Consider the following 19,614-nt stretch of genomic DNA (forward strand, 5'->3'; position numbering starts at 1 on the left):
CCGACTGTCCCCCAATACCACACACACACATCAATCCGTCCGACTGTTCCTCTATACCTCTCACACACACACCAATCCGTCCGACTGTCCCCCCAACACCTCCCACACACACCAATCCGTCCGACTGTTCCCCCAATACCTATCACACACACACACCAATCCGTCCGACTGTCCCCCCAATACCTCCCACACACACCAATCCGTCCGACTGTCCCCCCAATACCTCTCTCACACACACACACCAATCCGTCCGACTGTCCCCCCAATACCTCTCTCACACACACCAATCCGTCCGACTGTCCCCCGAATACCTCTCTCACACACACCAATCTGTCCGACTGTTCCCCCAATACCACACACACACACACACACATCAATCCGTCCGACTGTTCCTCTATACCTCACACACACGCATCAATCCATCCGACTGTCCCCCCTAATACCTCTCTCACACACATCAATCAGTTTGACTATCCCCCTAATACCTCTCTCACACACATCAATCAGTTCGACTATCCCCCTAATACCTCTCTCACACACATCAATCAGTTCGACTATCCCCCTAATACCTCTCTCACACACATCAATCAGTTTGACTATCCCCCTAATACCTCTCACACACATCAATCCATCTGACTGTCCCCTTATCACACACACAGCGTATAAATCCATCTGACTGTCCCCTTATCACACACACAGCGTATAAATCCATCTGACTGTCCCCTTATCACACACACACAGCGTATAAATCCATCTGACTGTCCCCTTATCTCACACACACAGCGTATAAATCCATCTGACTGTCCCCTTATCTCTCACACAGCGTATAAACCCATCAAACTGTCCCCTTATCACACACACAGCGTATAAATCCATTTGACTGTCCCCATATCACACACACAGCGTATAAATCCATCTGCCTGTCCCCTTATCACACACACAGCGTATAAACCCATCTGCCTGTCCCCTTATCACACACACACAGCGTATAAACCCATCTGCCTGTCCCCTTATCTCACACACATCGTATAAATACATTTGCCTGTCCCCTTATCTCACACACACAGCATATAAATCCATCTGCCTGTCCCCTTATCACACACACAGCGTATAAATCCATTTGACTGTCCCCATATCACACACACAGCGTATAAATCCATCTGCCTGTCCCCTTATCACACACACAGCGTATAAATCCATTTGCCTGTCCCCTTATCACACACACAGCGTATAAACCCATCAAACTGTCCCCTTATCTCACACACACAGCGTATAAATCCATTTGCCTGTCCCCTTATCACACACACAGCGTATAAACCCATCAAACTGTCCCCTTATCTCACACACACAGCGTATAAATCCATCTGCCTGTCCCCTTATCACACACACACAGCGTATAAACCCATCTGCCTGTCCCCTTATCTCACACACAGCGTATAAATCCATCTGCCTGTCCCCTTATCACACACACAGCGTATAAACCCATCTGCCTGTCCCCTTATCTCACACACACAGCGTATAAATCCATCTGCCTGTCCCCTTATCTCACACACAGCGTATAAATCCATCCAACTGTCCCCATATCACACACACAGCGTATAAATCCATCTGCCTGTCCCCTTATCACACACACAGCGTATAAATCCATCCAACTGTCCCCTTATCTCACACACAGCGTATAAATCCATCCAACTGTCCCCTTATCTCACACACAGCGTATAAATCCATCCAACTGTCCCCTTATCACACACACACAGCGTATAAGCCCATCTGCCTGTCCCCTTATCACACACACAGCGTATAAATCCATCTGCCTGTCCCCTTATCTCACACACAGCGTATAAACCCATCTGCCTGTCCCCTTATCTCACACACAGCGTATAAATCCATCTGCCTGTCCCCTTATCACACACACACAGCGTATAAACCCATCTGCCTGTCCCCTTATCACACACACAGCGTATAAACCCATCTGACTGTCCCCTTATCACACACACAGCGTATAAACCCATCTGCCTGTCCCCTTATCTCACACACACAGCGTATAAATCCATCTGCCTGTCCCCTTATCACACACACAGCGTATAAACCCATCTGCCTGTCCCCTTATCACACACACACACAGCGTATAAATCCATCTGCCTGTCCCCTTATCTCACACACACAGCGTATAAATCCATCTGCCTGTCCCCTTATCACACACACAGCGTATAAACCCATCTGCCTGTCCCCTTATCACACACACACACAGCGTATAAACCCATCTGCCTGTCCCCTTATCACACACACACACAGCGTATAAATCCATCCAACTGTCCCCTTATCACACACACAGCGTATAAATCCATCTGCCTGTCCCCTTATCTCACACACAGCGTATAAATCCATCCAACTGTCCCCATATCTCACACACACAGCGTATAAATCCATCTGCCTGTCCCCTTATCACACACACAGCGTATAAATCCATCTGCCTGTCCCCTTATCACACACACACAGCGTATAAACCCATCTGCCTGTCCCCTTATCACACACACAGCGTATAAACCCATCTGCCTGTCCCCTTATCTCACACACAGCGTATAAATCCATCTGCCTGTCCCCTTATCACACACACACAGCGTATAAACCCATCTGCCTGTCCCCTTATCACACACACACAGCGTATAAATCCATCTGCCTGTCCCCTTATCACACACACAGCGTATAAATCCATCTGCCTGTCCCCTTATCACACACACAGCGTATAAATCCATCTGCCTGTCCCCTTATCACACACACAGCGTATAAATCCATCTGCCTGTCCCCTTATCACACACACACACAGCGTATAAATCCATCTGCCTGTCCCCTTATCACACACACACACAGCGTATAAATCCATCTGCCTGTCCCCTTATCACACACACAGCGTATAAACCCATCTGCCTGTCCCCTTATCACACACACAGCGTATAAACCCATCTGCCTGTCCCCTTATCTCACACACACAGCGTATAAATCCATCTGCCTGTCCCCTTATCACACACACAGCGTATAAACCCATCTGCCTGTCCCCTTATCACACACACAGCGTATAAACCCATCTGCCTGTCCCCTTATCTCACACACAGCGTATAAACCCATCTGCCTGTCCCCTTATCACACACACACAGCGTATAAATCCATCTGCCTGTCCCCTTATCACACACACAGCGTATAAACCCATCTGCCTGTCCCCTTATCACACACACAGCGTATAAACCCATCTGCCTGTCCCCTTATCTCACACACACAGCGTATAAACCCATCTGACTGTCCCCTTATCTCACACACACAGCGTATAAATCCATCTGACTGTCCCCTTATCACACACACAGCGTATAAACCCATCTGCCTGTCCCCTTATCTCACACACACAGCGTATAAATCCATCTGCCTGTCCCCTTATCACACACACAGCGTATAAACCCATCTGCCTGTCCCCTTATCTCACACACACAGCGTATAAATCCATCTGCCTGTCCCCTTATCACACACACAGCATATAAATCCATTTGCCTGTCCCCATATCTCACACACACAGCGTATAAACCCATCTGCCTGTCCCCTTATCTCACACACAGCGTATAAATCCATCTGCCTGTCCCCTTATCACACACACAGCGTATAAACCCATCTGCCTGTCCCCATATCTCACACACACAGCGTATAAACCCATCTGACTGTCCCCTTATCTCACACACAGCGTATAAATCCATCTGACTGTCCCCTTATCACACACACAGCGTATAAATCCATCTGACTGTCCCCTTATCACACACACAGCGTATAAATCCATCTGACTGTCCCCTTATCACACACACAGCGTATAAATCCATCTGCCTGTCCCCTTATCACACACACAGCGTATAAATCCATCTGACTGTCCCCTTATCACACACACAGCGTATAAACCCATCTGCCTGTCCCCTTATCTCACACACACAGCGTATAAACCCATCTGCCTGTCCCCTTATCACACACACAGCGTATAAATCCATTTGCCTGTCCCCATATCTCACACACACAGCGTATAAACCCATCTGCCTGTCCCCTTATCTCACACACAGCGTATAAATCCATCTGCCTGTCCCCTTATCACACACACAGCGTATAAATCCATCTGACTGTCCCCTTATCTCACACACACAGCGTATAAACCCATCTGCCTGTCCCCTTATCACACACACAGCGTATAAATCCATCTGCCTGTCCCCTTATCACACACACAGCGTATAAACCCATCTGCCTGTCCCCTTATCACACACACAGCGTATAAACCCATCTGCCTGTCCCCTTATCACACACACAGCGTATAAACCCATCTGACTGTCCCCTTATCTCACACACAGCGTATAAACCCATCTGCCTGTCCCCTTATCACACACACAGCGTATAAACCCATCTGCCTGTCCCCTTATCACACACACAGCGTATAAACCCATCTGCCTGTCCCCTTATCTCACACACACAGCGTATAAACCCATCTGCCTGTCCCCTTATCTCACACACACAGCGTATAAATCCATCTGCCTGTCCCCTTATCTCACACACACAGCGTATAAATACCCTCCCCCCCGACTCCCCCATTTCTGTGCTTCTCCCTCACACTGCGATCTCATCCTCCAGACTATCCCCCAACATGTCCCGGTGCAGGACGTGTGCCAGCCTCCCGCCCTCCTCCTGAGCCCAGGGCTCCTTCCCGTCATTCTCGTCCGTGTTCGATTCGTAGTCCGATGCTATTCCGGACTCTCGGAACCTGTACAGCTCCAGGCTGCCCAGCAGCTCGCCGGACCCCTGCCCCGCACCCGGCACAAAGCGGTAACACTGCACCTTCACCAAGCAGTCTGTCCTACCTAAGGGGTTGCTCAGCTGGTAAGAGAGGTCGGACCCATCAGTCAGGGGGGGCAGATCCTCCGGCCGCGGTGTGGATGGGTCACACAGCACTGGGACTACACTGGAACGAAAGGTGATCTCCAGGAGGCTGTCCTGAGATCCCACTGCAAGGATATAAGAACAGCATTGTGTCAGCACCGCGCAGTGACTGGGTACACACCGGCACCGCGCGGTCACTGGATACACACCGGCACCGCGCAGTGACTGGATACACACCGGCACCGCGCAGTCACTGGATACACACCGGCACCGCGCGGTCACTGGATACACACCGGCACCGCGCAGTGACTGGATACACACCGGCACCGCGCAGTGACTGGAAACACACTGGCACCGCGCAGTGACTGGATACACACCGGCACCGCGCAGTCACTGGATACACACCGGCACCGCGCAGTCACTGGATACACACCGGCACCGCGCAGTCACTGGATACACACCGGCACCGCGCAGTGACTGGATACACACCGGCACGCGCAGTCACTGGATACACACCGGCACCGCGCAGTCACTGGATACACACCGGCACCGCGCAGTCACTGGATACACACCGGCACAGCGCAGTCACTGGATACACACCGGCACCGCGCAGTGACTGGATACACACCGGCACCGCGCAGTCACTGGATACACACCGGCACCGCGCAGTGACTGGATACACACCGGCACCGCACAGTCACTGGATACACACCAGCACAGCGCAGTCACTGGATACACACCGGCACCGCGCAGTGACTGGATACACACCGGCACCGCGCAGTGACTGGATACACACCGGCACCGCGCAGTGACTGGATACACACCGGCACCGCGCAGTCACTGGATACACACCGGCACCGCGCAGTGACTGGATACACACCGGCACCGCGCAGTCACTGGATACACACCGGCACCGCGCAGTGACTGGATACACACCGGCACCGCGCAGTCACTGGATACACACCGGCACCGCGCAGTCACTGGATACACACCGGCACCGCGCAGTCACTGGATACACACCGGCACCGCGCAGTCACTGGATACACACCGGCACCGCGCAGTGACTGGATACACACCTGCACCATGCAGTCACTGGATACACACCGGCACCGCGCGGTGACTGGATACACACCGGCACCGCGCAGTGACCGGATACACACCGGCACCGCGCAGTGACCGGATACACACCGGCACCGCGCAGTCACTGGATACACACCGGCACCGCGCATTCACTGGATACACACCGGCACCGCGCAGTCACTGGACACACACCGGCACCGCGCAGTCACTGGACACACACCGGCACCGCGCAGTCACTGGATACACACCGGCACCGCGCAGTGACTGGATACACACCGGCACCGCACAGTCACTGGATACACACCGGCACAGCGCAGTGACTGGATACACACCGGCACCGCGCAGTCACTGGATATACACCGGCACCGCGCAGTCACTGGATACACACCGGCACCGCGCAGTCACTGGATACACACCGGCACCGCGCAGTCACTGGATACACACCGGCACCGCGCAGTGACTGGATACACACCGGCACCGCGCAGTCACTGGATACACACAGGCACCGCGCAGTCACTGGATACACACCGGCACCGCGCAGTCACTGGATACACACCGGCACCGCGCAGTCACTGGATACACACCGGCACCGCGCAGTGACTGGATACACACCGGCACCGCGCATTCACTGGATACACACCGGCACAGTGCAGTCACTGGATACACACCGGCACCGCGCAGTCACTGGATACACACCGGCACCGCGCAGTGACTGGATATACACCGGCACCGCGCAGTGACTGGATACACACCGGCACCGCGCAGTCACTGGATACACACCGGCACAGCGCAGTCACTGGATACACACCGGCACCGCGCAGTGACTGGATACGCACCGGCACCGCGCAGTGACTGGATACACACCGGCACCGCGCAGTGACTGGATACGCACCGGCACCGCGCAGTCACTGGATACACACCGGCACCGCGCAGTGACTGGATACACACCGGCACCGCGCAGTCACTGGATACACACCGGCACCGCGCAGTGACTGGATACACACCGGCACCGCGCAGTCACTGGATACACACCGGCACCGCGCAGTCACTGGATACACACCGGCACCGCGCAGTCACTGGATACACACCGGCACCGCGCAGTGACTGGATACACACCGGCACCGCGCAGTGACTGGATACACACCGGCACCGCGCAGTCACCGGATACACACCGGCACCGCGCAGTCACCGGATACACACCGGCACCGCGCAGTCACCGGACACACACCGGCACCGCGCAGTCACCGGATACACACCGGCACCGCACAGTGACTGGATACACACCGGCACCGCGCAGTCACTGGATACACACCGGCACCGCGCAGTCACTGGATACACACCGGCACCGCGCAGTCACTGGATACACACCGGCACCGCGCAGTCACTGGATGCACACCGGCACCGCGCAGTCACTGGATACACACCGGCACCGCGCAGTCACTGGATACACACCGGCACCGCGCAGTGACTGGATACACACCGGCACCGCGCATTCACTGGATACACACCGGCACAGCGCAGTCACTGGATACACACCGGCACCGCACAGTCACTGGATACACACCGGCACAGCGCAGTGACTGGATACACACCGGCACCGCGCAGTCACTGGATATACACCGGCACCGCGCAGTCACTGGATATACACCGGCACCGCGCAGTCACTGGATACACACCGGCACCGCGCAGTCACTGGATACACACCGGCACCGCGCAGTCACTGGATACACACCGGCACCGCGCAGTGACTGGATACACACCGGCACCGCGCAGTCACTGGATACACACCGGCACCGCGCAGTCACTGGATACACACCGGCACCGCGCAGTCACTGGATACACACCGGCACCGCGCAGTCACTGGATACACACCGGCACCGCGCAGTGACTGGATACACACCGGCACCGCGCATTCACTGGATACACACCGGCACAGCGCAGTCACTGGATACACACCGGCACCGCGCAGTCACTGGATACACACCGGCACCGCGCAGTGACTGGATATACACCGGCACCGCGCAGTGACTGGATACACACCGGCACCGCGCAGTCACTGGATACACACCGGCACAGCGCAGTCACTGGATACGCACCGGCACCGCGCAGTGACTGGATACGCACCGGCACCGCGCAGTGACTGGATACACACCGGCACCGCGCAGTGACTGGATACGCACCGGCACCGCGCAGTCACTGGATACGCACCGGCACCGCGCAGTGACTGGATACACACCGGCACCGCGCAGTCACTGGATACACACCGGCACCGCGCAGTGACTGGATACACACCGGCACCGCGCAGTCACTGGATACACACCGGCACCGCGCAGTCACTGGATACACACCGGCACCGCGCAGTCACTGGATACACACCGGCACCGCGCAGTGACTGGATACACACCGGCACCGCGCAGTGACTGGATACACACCGGCACCGCGCAGTCACTGGATACACACCGGCACCGCGCAGTCACCGGACACACACCGGCACCGCGCAGTCACCGGATACACACCGGCACCGCACAGTGACTGGATACACACCGGCACCGCGCAGTCACTGGATACACACCGGCACCGCGCAGTCACTGGATACACACCGGCACCGCGCAGTCACTGGATACACACCGGCACCGCGCAGTCACTGGATACACACCGGCACCGCGCAGTCACTGGATACACACCGGCACCGCGCAGTCACTGGATACACACCGGCACCGCGCAGTCACTGGATACACACCGGCACCGCGCATTCACTGGATACACACCGGCACAGCGCAGTCACTGGATACACACCGGCACCGCGCAGTCACTGGATACACACCGGCACCGCGCAGTGACTGGATATACACCGGCACCGCGCAGTGACTGGATACACACCGGCACCGCGCAGTCACTGGATACACACCGGCACAGCGCAGTCACTGGATACACACCGGCACCGCGCAGTGACTGGATACGCACCGGCACCGCGCAGTGACTGGATACACACCGGCACCGCGCAGTGACTGGATACACACCGGCACCGCGCAGTGACTGGATACACACCGGCACCGCGCAGTCACTGGATACACACCGGCACCGCGCAGTGACTGGATACACACCGGCACCGCGCAGTCACTGGATACACACCGGCACCGCGCAGTCACTGCATACACACCGGCACCGCGCAGTCACTGGATACACACCGGCACCGCGCAGTCACTGGATACACACCGGCACCGCACAGTGACTGGATACACACCGGCACCGCACAGTGACTGGATACACACCGGCACCGCACAGTGACTGGATACACACCGGCACCGCACAGTGACTGGATACACACCGGCACCGCGCAGTGACTGGATACGCACCGGCACCGCGCAGTCACTGGATACACACCGGCACCGCGCAGTGACTGGATACACACCGGCACCGCGCAGTCACTGGATACACACCGGCACCGCGCAGTGACTGGATACACACCGGCACCGCGCAGTCACTGGATACACACCGGCACCGCGCAGTGACTGGATACACACCGGCACCGCGCAGTCACTGGATACACACCGGCACCGCGCAGTCACTGCATACACACCGGCACCGCGCAGTCACTGGACACACACCGGCACCGCGCAGTCACCGGATACACACCGGCACCGCGCAGTCACTGGATACACACCGGCACCGCGCAGTCACTGGATACACACCGGCACCGCGCAGTGACTGGATACACACCGGCACCGCGCAGTCACTGGATACACACCGGCACCGCGCAGTCACTGCATACACACCGGCACCGCGCAGTCACTGGACACACACCGGCACCGCGCAGTCACCGGATACACACCGGCACCGCGCAGTCACTGGATACACACCGGCACCGCGCAGTCACTGGATACACACCGGCACCGCGCAGTGACTGGATACACACCGGCACCGCACAGTGACTGGATACTGCAACTCACACAGAAGCAGATCTGGGTCAGACACTGAGGCAGTGTATATGTAAATAAAACCTACCTGACTCCAGCGTCAACGCAGCCCATGTCACCGCGGGCACCTCCCGTCCCACCAGTGTCACTGCGGGGGCCCCCCCTCAGTCCCACCAGTGTCACCGCGGTGCCCCCCTCTGTCCCACCAGTGTCACCTCGGGGCCCCCCCCTCAGTCCCACCAGTGTCACCGCGGTGCCCCCCTCTGTCCCACCAGTGTCACCTCGGGGCCCCCCCCTCTGTCCCACCACTGTCACCTCGGGGCCCCCCCCTCTGTCCCACCAGTGTCACCGTGGCGCCCCCCCCCGTCACACCAGTGTCACCGCGGGGCCCCCCGTCCCACCAGTGTCACCGCGGGGCCCCCCGTCCCACCAGTGTCACCGCGGGGCCCCCCGTCCCACCGCGGGGCCCCCCGTCCCACCAGTGTCACCGCGGGGCCCCCCGTCCCACCAGTGTCACCGCGGGGCCCACCCTCCGTCCCACCAGTGTCACCGCGGGGCCCCCCGTCCCACCAGTGTCACCGCGGGGCCCCAGTGTCTGTCCTTTAAAGGGATCCCAGCACCGAGGACACGTGCCGCCTGGCACTGCCCTGTACATCAGGTCCCTTACTGGTATGGTGTCCGGACAGCCTGACCTCCAGCTCTTGCACCTGCCTGACCAGCAGCGAGATGTGCTGCAGCAGGTCCTTGTTCTGCAGCAGCAGCTGGTGGACTCGGGCCTGAGATTCCAGCCTGGCGGCGGCCTCAGCGGACAGCTGGTCCTTCAGCAAATGGACCTGTGTGTGTGGGGGAGAGCGAGTCACGGGGGGCGCCGGAGAGAGAGAGCGAGTCAAGGGGGGCGCCGGAGAGAGAGAGCGAGTCACGGGGGGCGCCGGAGAGAGAGAGCGAGTCACGGGGGGCGCCGGAGAGAGAGAGAGAGAGCGAGTCACGGGGGGCGCCGGAGAGAGAGAGCGAGTCAAGGGGGCCGCCGGAGAGAGAGAGCGAGTCACGGGGGGCGCCGGAGAGAGAGAGCGAGTCAAGGGGGGCGCCGGAGAGAGAGAGAGCGAGTCAAGGGGGGCGCCGGAGAGAGAGCGAGTCACGGGGGGCGCCGGAGAGAGAGAGCGAGTCACGGGGGGTGCCAGAGAGAGAGAGCGAGTCACGGGGGGCGCCGGAGAGAGAGAGCGAGTCACGGGGGGCGCCGGAGAGAGAGCGAGTCACGGGGGGCGCCGGAGAGAGAGAGCGAGTCACGGGGGGTGCCAGAGAGAGAGAGAGAGTCAAGGGGGCCGCCGGAGAGAGAGAGCGAGTCACGGGGGGCGCCGGAGAGAGAGAGCGAGTCAAGGGGGGCTCCGGAGAGAGAGAGCGAGTCAAGGGGGGCTCCGGAGAGAGAGAGAGCGAGTCACGGGGGGCGCCGGAGAGAGAGAGTCACGGGGAGTGCCGGAGAGAGAGAGCAAGTCACGGGGGGGTGCCGGAGAGAGAGAGCGAGTCACGGGGGGGTGCCGGAGAGAGAGAGAGCGAGTCACAGGGGGCGCCGGAGAGAGAGAGCGAGTCAAGGGGGGCGCCGGAGAGAGAGAGCGAGTCACGGGGGGCGCCGGAGAGAGAGCGAGTCACGGGGGGCGCCGGAAAGAGAGAGAGCGAGTCACGGGGGGCGCCGGAGAGAGAGAGCGAGTCACGGGGGGCGCCGGAGAGAGAGAGCGAGTCACGGGGGGCGCCGGAGAGAGAGAGCGAGTCACGGGGGGCGCCGGAGAGAGAGAGAGTCACGGGGGGCGCCGGAAAGAGAGAGAGCGAGTCACGGGGGGCGCCGGAGAGAGAGAGAGCGAGTCACGGGGGGTGCCGGAGAGAGAGAGAGCGAGTCACGGGGGGCGCCGGAGAGAGAGAGCGAGTCACGGGGGGCGCCGGAGAGAGAGAGCGAGTCATGGGGAGTGCCGGAGAGAGAGAGCGAGTCACGGGGGGCGGCGGAGAGAGAGAGCGAGTCACGGGGGGTGCCGGAGAGAGAGAGAGAGCGAGTCACAGGGAGTGCCGGAGAGAGAGAGCGAGTCACGGGGGGTGCCGGAGAGAGAGAGAGCGAGTCATGGGGGGCGCCGGAGAGAGAGAGAGAGAGTCACGGGGAGTGCCGGAGAGAGAGAGCGAGTCACGGGGGGCGGCGGAGAGAGAGAGCGAGTCACGGGGGGTGCCGGAGAGAGAGAGAGAGCGAGTCACGGGGGGTGCCGGAGAGAGAGAGCGAGTCACGGGGGGCGGCGGAGAGAGAGAGCGAGTCACGGGGGGCACCGGAGAGAGAGAGAGACTCACGGGGGGCGCCGGAGAGAGAGAGTCACTGGGGGGTAGGGGGGGCACCGGAGAGAGAGAGCGAGTCACGGGGGGCGCCGGAGAGCGAGTCACTGGGGGTGCCGGAGAGAGTCACGGGGGGGGCACCGGAGAGAGAGAGTCACGGGGGGCGCCGGAGAGAGAGAGCGAGTCACGGGGGGCGCCGGAGAGAGACCGCGAGTCACGGGGGGTGCCGGAGAGAGAGAGCGAGTCACGGGGGGCGCCGGAGAGAGAGAGCGAGTCACGGGGGGTGCCGGAGAGAGAGAGCGAGTCACGGGGGGCGGCGGAGAGAGAGAGCGAGTCACGGGGGATGCCGGAGAGAGAGAGCGAGTCACGGGGGGCGCCGGAGAGAGAGAGCGAGTCACGGGGGGGGCGCCGGAGAGAGAGAGTCACGGGGGGGTAGGGGGGTCACCGGAGAGAGAGTGAGTCACAGGGGGCGTCGGAGAGAGTCACGGGGGGGGCACCGGAGGGAGAGAGTCACGGTGGGCGCCGGAGAGAGACCGCGAGTCACGGGGGGCGCCGGAGAGAGAGAGAGAGTCACGGGGGGCGCCGGAGAGAGCGAGTCACGGGGGGCGCCGGAGAGAGCGAGTCACGGGGGGCGCCGGAAAGAGAGAGTCACGGGGGTTGCCGGAGAGAGAGAGCGAGTCACGGGGGGCGCCGGAGAGAGAGCGAGTCACGGGGGGCACCGGAGAGAGAGAGAGTCACGGGGGGCGCCGGAAAGAGAGAGTCACGGGGGTTGCCGGAGAGAGAGAGCGAGTCACGGGGGGCGCCGGAGAGAGAGAGCGAGTCACGGGGGGTGCCGGAGAGAGAGAGCGAGTCACGGGGGGCGGCGGAGAGAGAGAGCGAGTCACGGGGGATGCCGGAGAGAGAGAGCGAGTCACGGGGGGCGCCGGAGAGAGAGAGCGAGTCACGGGGGGGGCGCCGGAGAGAGAGAGTCACGGGGGGGTAGGGGGGTCACCGGAGAGAGAGTGAGTCACGGGGGGCGCCGGAGAGAGTCACGGGGGGGGCACCGGAGGGAGAGAGTCACGGTGGGCGCCGGAGAGAGACCGCGAGTCACGGGGGGCGCCGGAGAGAGAGAGAGAGTCACGGGGGGCGCCGGAGAGAGCGAGTCACGGGGGGCGCCGGAGAGAGCGAGTCACGGGGGGCGCCGGAAAGAGAGAGTCACGGGGGTTGCCGGAGAGAGAGAGCGAGTCACGGGGGGCGCCGGAGAGAGAGAGCGAGTCACGGGGGGCACCGGAGAGAGAGAGAGTCACGGGGGGCGCCGGAAAGAGAGAGTCACGGGGGTTGCCGGAGAGAGAGAGCGAGTCACGGGGGGCGCCGGAGAGAGAGCGAGTCACGGGGGGTACCGGAGGGAGAGAAAGAGTTACGGGGGGCGCCGGAGAGAGAGAGAGCGACTCATGGGGGGTACCGGAGGGAGAGAGAGAGTCACGGGGGGCGCCGGAGAGAGAGAGCGAGTCACGGGGGGCGCCGGAGAGAGAGAGCGAGTCACGGGGGTTGCCGGAGAGAGCGCAAGTCACAAGAACACTGAGGGGGGTGGGGGGGGGGGAGATATGGGGGAGAGAAGGGACAGCGAGTCACAGGAGCACCAAGGGGGGGGGGGGGGGGAGAGCAAATCGCAGCGAGAGGAGAGGAACCGAGATCACACCACAGATCTGGCTGACCATCTACAGCAACTGTGCGCAACTCCAGTCCGCAAGACTGCCCAGCAGGTCAGCTTTTAAGGATATCCCAGCTTCAGCACAGGTGGTTCAATCAGTCCCTGCTTCCGCACAGGTAGATCAATCAGAGGGAGTCTTTGACTGAGCCTCTGATTGAGCCACCTGTGCTGAAGCAGGGATATCCTGAAAACTTGACCTGTTGGGGAGGGGGGGTTTATTGAGGACTGGAGTTGAGCCCCTGGGTTAGAGGAGACTGCCACAGACTGTGGGTCGTGGCCGACCTCTGTGTGTCATTATGGTGGAAGGGTCAGATGGGGACCACGTGCACACTGTTGACACAGCAGTCCCCTCCACGTCTGCTCACCTGAGCCACTGCCACCTGCGTCTGCTGTTGCTGCTGCTGCAGTTGCTGCTGGAGAAGCTGGATTTGGTGATGCACAGATAGTGGGGTCCCGGGGGGCAGCGGGCTGCCGTAGGGGAGCAGCATCTTGGGGGAGGCAGATATCACTTGCTCCTGGTGAGAGGCCAAGAAACCATGTACATCTCTCTGTATATAGCTATAGGTCCCTGAGTAGATGTCTCTATATAGCTATAGGTCCCTGTATATAGCTATAGATCCCTGTGTATGTCTGTATATAGCTATAGGTCCCTGTGTATAGCTGTAGGTCCCAGTGTTGATCTCTCTTTATATAGCTGTAGGTCCCTGTGTATATGTCCGTGTATAGGTGTAGGTTGCAGTGAATATGTCCCTGTGTATAGGTGTAGGTTGCAGTGTATACGTCGCTGTGTATAGGTGTAGGTTGCAGTGTATATATCCCAGTGTATAGGTTGCAGTGTATATCTTCCTGTGTATGGGTGCAGTGTATATAGCCCATGTTTAGGTGTAGGTTGCAGTGCATATGGCCCATGTTTGGGTGTAGGTTGCAGTGCATATGGCCCAGTGTATAGTGTAGGTCGCAGTGTATATGGCCATGTGTATAGGTGTAGGTTGCAGTGTATATGGCCCAGTGTATAAGTGTAGATTGCAGTGCATATGGCCCTGTGTATAGTGTAGGTCGCAGTGTATATGGCCCTGTGTATAGGTGTAGGTACATTTTTCTGTCACCTTTTTGTCCTTGGTACGGTCACTCTCCCTCAGCACAGTGTCCAGGTCAGTGACCCCGCGGCTAAACTCGGGTCCCTCGTCCCTGGGAGGCACAGTGTCCAGAGCATCAATATCCGTCTCGTCCACAGCATGGTCTACGCTGGCTACGGCATGTGTCACTGGGGGGGAGAGAAGAGACACCGAGCGATGGGGGGAGGAGAGAAGTGACATCGAGTGATGGGGGGGGGGGGGGGAAGAGAAATGACTGTGATTCAGGAGGCGGGGGGGAGAGAAGTCACACCGAGTGATATGGGGGAGGGGGGGGGGGGGGGAAGTGACACTGTGTGATTGGGGGGGGGGGGGAGAGAAGTGACATCGAGTGATGGGGGGGGGGGGAGAGACGTGACACCGTGTGATGGGGGGGAAGAGAAATGACTGTGATTCAGGGGGGGGGGGAGAGAAGTCACACCGAGTGATATGGGGGAGGGGGGGGGGAAGTGACACTGTGTGATTGGGGGGGGGGGGTAGAGAAGTGACGCCGTGTGATAGGGGGGAGACACACTTTTCAGCGTCCCCCTCTCATACCTGGGACTCCGGAGTCGTCGCTGCTCTTCTCGCTCTCCCCCTCCTCCCCCCCGTCCCCGCTCTGCTCCGTGTGCTGCAGGCTCAGCTTGTGACAAACCTCAAACGCTTGTCCCACCGTCCGGACAATGCGCATAGCCTGGCTCTGTGTGACAAGGGACACCGTGTGAGGCACACAGACGTTGTGCAGGGTCACACACACACACACAGGGTCACACACACAGGGTCACACACACAGGGTCACACACACAGGGTCACACACACACACACACAGGGTCACACACACAGGGTCACACACACAAGGTCACACACACACACACACACACAATGGGTCACACACACAAGGTCACACACACACACACACACACAGGGTCACACACACAGGGTCTCACACACACACACACACACACACACACACACACACACACACACACACACACACACACACACAGGGTCACACACACACACACACACAGGGTCGCACACACACACACACACACACACACAGGGTCGCACACACAAACACACACAGGGTCACACACACAGGGTCACACACACAGGGTCACACACACACACACACACACACACACACGGTCACACACACACACGGTCACACACACACACACACACACACACAGGGTCACACACAGGGACACACACACACACAGGGTCACACACACACACACACACACACACACACACACACACACACACACACACACACACACACACACACACACACAGTCACACACAGGGACACAGTCACACACAGGGACACACACACACACACACACACAGGGACACACACACACACACACACACACACAGGGACACACACACACACACACACAGGGACACACAGGGACACACACACACACACACACAGGGTCACACACAGGGTCACACACAGGGTCAAACACACACACACACACACACACACACACACAGGGTCACACACACAGGGTCACACACACAGGGTCACACACACAGGGTCACACACACAGGGTCACACACACAGGGTCACACACACAGGGTCACACACACACACACACACACACACACACACACACACACACACACACACACACACACACACACACACACACACACACACACACACACACACACAGGGTCACACACACACACACACACAGGGTCACACACACACACACACACAGGGTCACACACACACACACACACACACACACACACAGGGTCACACACACACACACACACACACACACACACACACACACACACACACAGGGTCACACACAGTCACACACACAGGGACACACACACACACACACACAGGGTCACACACAGGGTCAAACACACACACACACACACACACACAGGGTCACACACACAGGGTCACACACACACAGGGTCACACACACACAGGGTCACACACACACAGGGTCACACACACACACACAGGGTCACACACACACACACACACAGGGTCACACACACACACACAAACACACACACAGGGTCACACACACACACACACACACACACACACACACACACACACACACACACACACACACACACACACACACACACACACACACACACACACGGTCACACACACACACACACAGGGTCACACACACACACACACACAGGGTCACACACACACACACAGGGTCACACACACACACACAGGGTCACACACAGGGTCACACACACACACACAGTCACACACACACGGTCACACACACACGGTCACACACACAGGGTCACACACACACAGGGACACACACACACACAGGGACACACACACAGGGACACACACACACACACACACACAGGGTCACACACACACAGGGTCACACACAGGGTCAAACACACACACACACACACACACACACACAGGGTCACACACACACAGGGTCACACACACACAGGGTCACACACACACAGGGTCACACACACACAGGGTCACACACACACACACACACACACACACACACACACACACACACACACACACACACACACACACACACACACACACACACACAGGGTCACACACACACACACACACACACACACACAGGGTCACACACACACACACACACACACACACACACACACACACAGGGTCACACACACACACACACACACACACACACACAGGGTCACACACACACACACACACACACACACACACACACACACACACACACACACACACACACACACACACACAGGGTCACACACACACACACACACACAGGGTCACACACACACACACACACACACAGGGTCACACACACAAACAGGGTCACACACACACGCAGGGTCACACACACACACAGGGTCACACACAGGGTCACACACAGGGTCACACACAGGGTCACACACAGGGTCACACACACACGGTCACACACACAGGGTCACACACACAGGGTCACACACACAGGGTCACACACACACACAGGGTCACACACACAGGGTCACACACACACACAGGGTCACACACACAGGGTCACACACACACACGGTCACACACACACAGGGTCACACACACACAGGGTCACACACACACAGGGTCACACACACACAGGGTCACACACACACACACACACACACAGGGTCACACACACACACAGGATCACACGCATGTAACATTACACGTGTGACAGCCTCCTCACTGTGAGGGGATGTAACATTACACGCGTGACTGGCTGCTCACTGGGAGGGGATGTAATATTACACGCGTGACTGGCTGCTCACTGGGAGGGGATGTAATATTACACGCGTGACTGGCTGCTCACTGTGAGGGGATGTAACATTACACGCGTGACTGGCTGCTCACTGTGAGGGGATGTAACATTACACGCGTGACTGGCTGCTCACTATGAGGGGATGTAACATTACACGCGTGACTGCCTCCTCACTGTGAGGGTATGTAACATTACACGCGTGACTGGCTGCTCTCTGGGAGGGGTATGTAACATTACATGCGTGACTGGCTGCTCTCTGGGAGGGGTATGTAACATTACACGCGTGACTGGCTGCTCTCTGGGAGGGGTATGTACCATTACACGCATGACTGGCTGCTCAGTGTGAGGGGAAGTAACATTACACGCATGACGGCCTCCTCACTGGGAGGGGTATGTAACATTACACGCGTGACTGGCTGCTCTCTGGGAGGGCTATGTACCATTACACGCGTGATAAGATGCATCGTCATTGCATGAAGACGCATTAAGGTCTTTCATGGTTTAGCAGCTTTGGTTTCGGAGTGTCAGCTCTTCAGCCATGATTTACCCAGCAGCCTCCTCTCTCCTCCGCTCAGAGAGCTTACCTTCTTCTTGGACTTAAACACGTTGCACCGGAACACATTACTCGGGCCGTCTCTGGCAATATAGCTGAAAATCTTCAGGTCCTGGGAGTCGTGAGATACATAAAATATCCTGTATGTGGAGAGGGAGGGGGAGAGAGAGGGGGGGGGGGAATAGCAGAGAGGGGGGACAGAGGTGAGAGAAAGGGGGGGAGAGAGAGAGAGAAGGGGGAAAGGAGACGGGAAGGGAGGAGAGAGAGGTGGGGATGGAGGAGAGAGAGAGGTGGGATGGGAGGAGAGAGAGAGAGAGAGAGAGAGAGAGGTGGGGAGGGAAGAAAGAGAGGTGGGGAGGGAGGAGAGAGAGAGAGGGGGAGGGGGGAGAGGGGGAGGGGGAGGAGAGGGGGAGGGGGGGAGGAGAGGGGGAGGGGGGGAGGATGGGGAGGAGAGAGAGAGGGGGAAGGGGGGGAGGAGAGGGAGAGGGGGAGGGGGGAAGAGAGTGGGAGGGGGAGGAGAGAGAGAGGGGGAGGGGGAAGAGAGACAGGGGAAGGAGGAAGAGAGACAGGGGAAGGAGAGATAGAGAGGGAGGGGGGAGGAGAGAGCGGGGGGAGGCGGGGGAGGAGAGAGAGGGGGAGGGGAGGCGGGGGAGGAGAGAGGGGAGGGGGAGGAGAGAGGGGGAGGGGGAGGAGAGAGAGAGGGGGAGGAGGAGAGGGGGGGAGGAGGAGAGGCGGGAGGAGAGAGAGGGGGGAGGAGAGAGGAGGGAGG

The 19,614-nt window shown here is 58.9% G+C and overlaps 1 protein-coding gene and 1 long non-coding RNA gene across 3 annotated transcripts in view; both read right to left on the minus strand.

The window, feature by feature from the left end:
* The window catches only part of NOS1AP (nitric oxide synthase 1 adaptor protein), a 38,930-nt gene extending 19,941 nt beyond the window's left edge, over positions 1-18,989 (minus strand). The window contains exons 1-6 of one of the 2 annotated variants that reach the window (XM_075617007.1): positions 18,877-18,989; positions 15,558-15,699; positions 14,994-15,151; positions 14,253-14,402; positions 10,561-10,726; positions 4,878-5,021 (exon numbers count right to left, since the gene is read on the minus strand). In XM_075617007.1, the coding sequence (XP_075473122.1) occupies positions 4,878-5,021; positions 10,561-10,726; positions 14,253-14,402; positions 14,994-15,151; positions 15,558-15,690 (751 nt within the window). In that variant the 5' untranslated portion in view covers positions 15,691-15,699; positions 18,877-18,989. Of the gene's footprint in view, positions 1-4,602; positions 5,022-10,560; positions 10,727-14,252; positions 14,403-14,993; positions 15,152-15,557; positions 15,700-18,876 lie in introns of those variants that run through there. The other variant, XM_075617008.1, reaches the window with a different exon arrangement.
* Positions 146-1,956, minus strand: LOC142503405 (uncharacterized). Its single transcript, XR_012804013.1, has 3 exons — positions 612-1,956; positions 486-527; positions 146-443 (listed from the first exon to the last, which is right to left on the minus strand). It is a non-coding gene; the product is annotated as an uncharacterized LOC142503405 (long non-coding RNA).
* Positions 18,990-19,614: the final 625 nt, after the last annotated feature.

This window comes from Ascaphus truei, chromosome 10, assembly GCF_040206685.1.
Source record: "Ascaphus truei isolate aAscTru1 chromosome 10, aAscTru1.hap1, whole genome shotgun sequence".
In the NCBI taxonomy this organism is placed as follows: domain Eukaryota; kingdom Metazoa; phylum Chordata; class Amphibia; order Anura; family Ascaphidae; genus Ascaphus; species Ascaphus truei.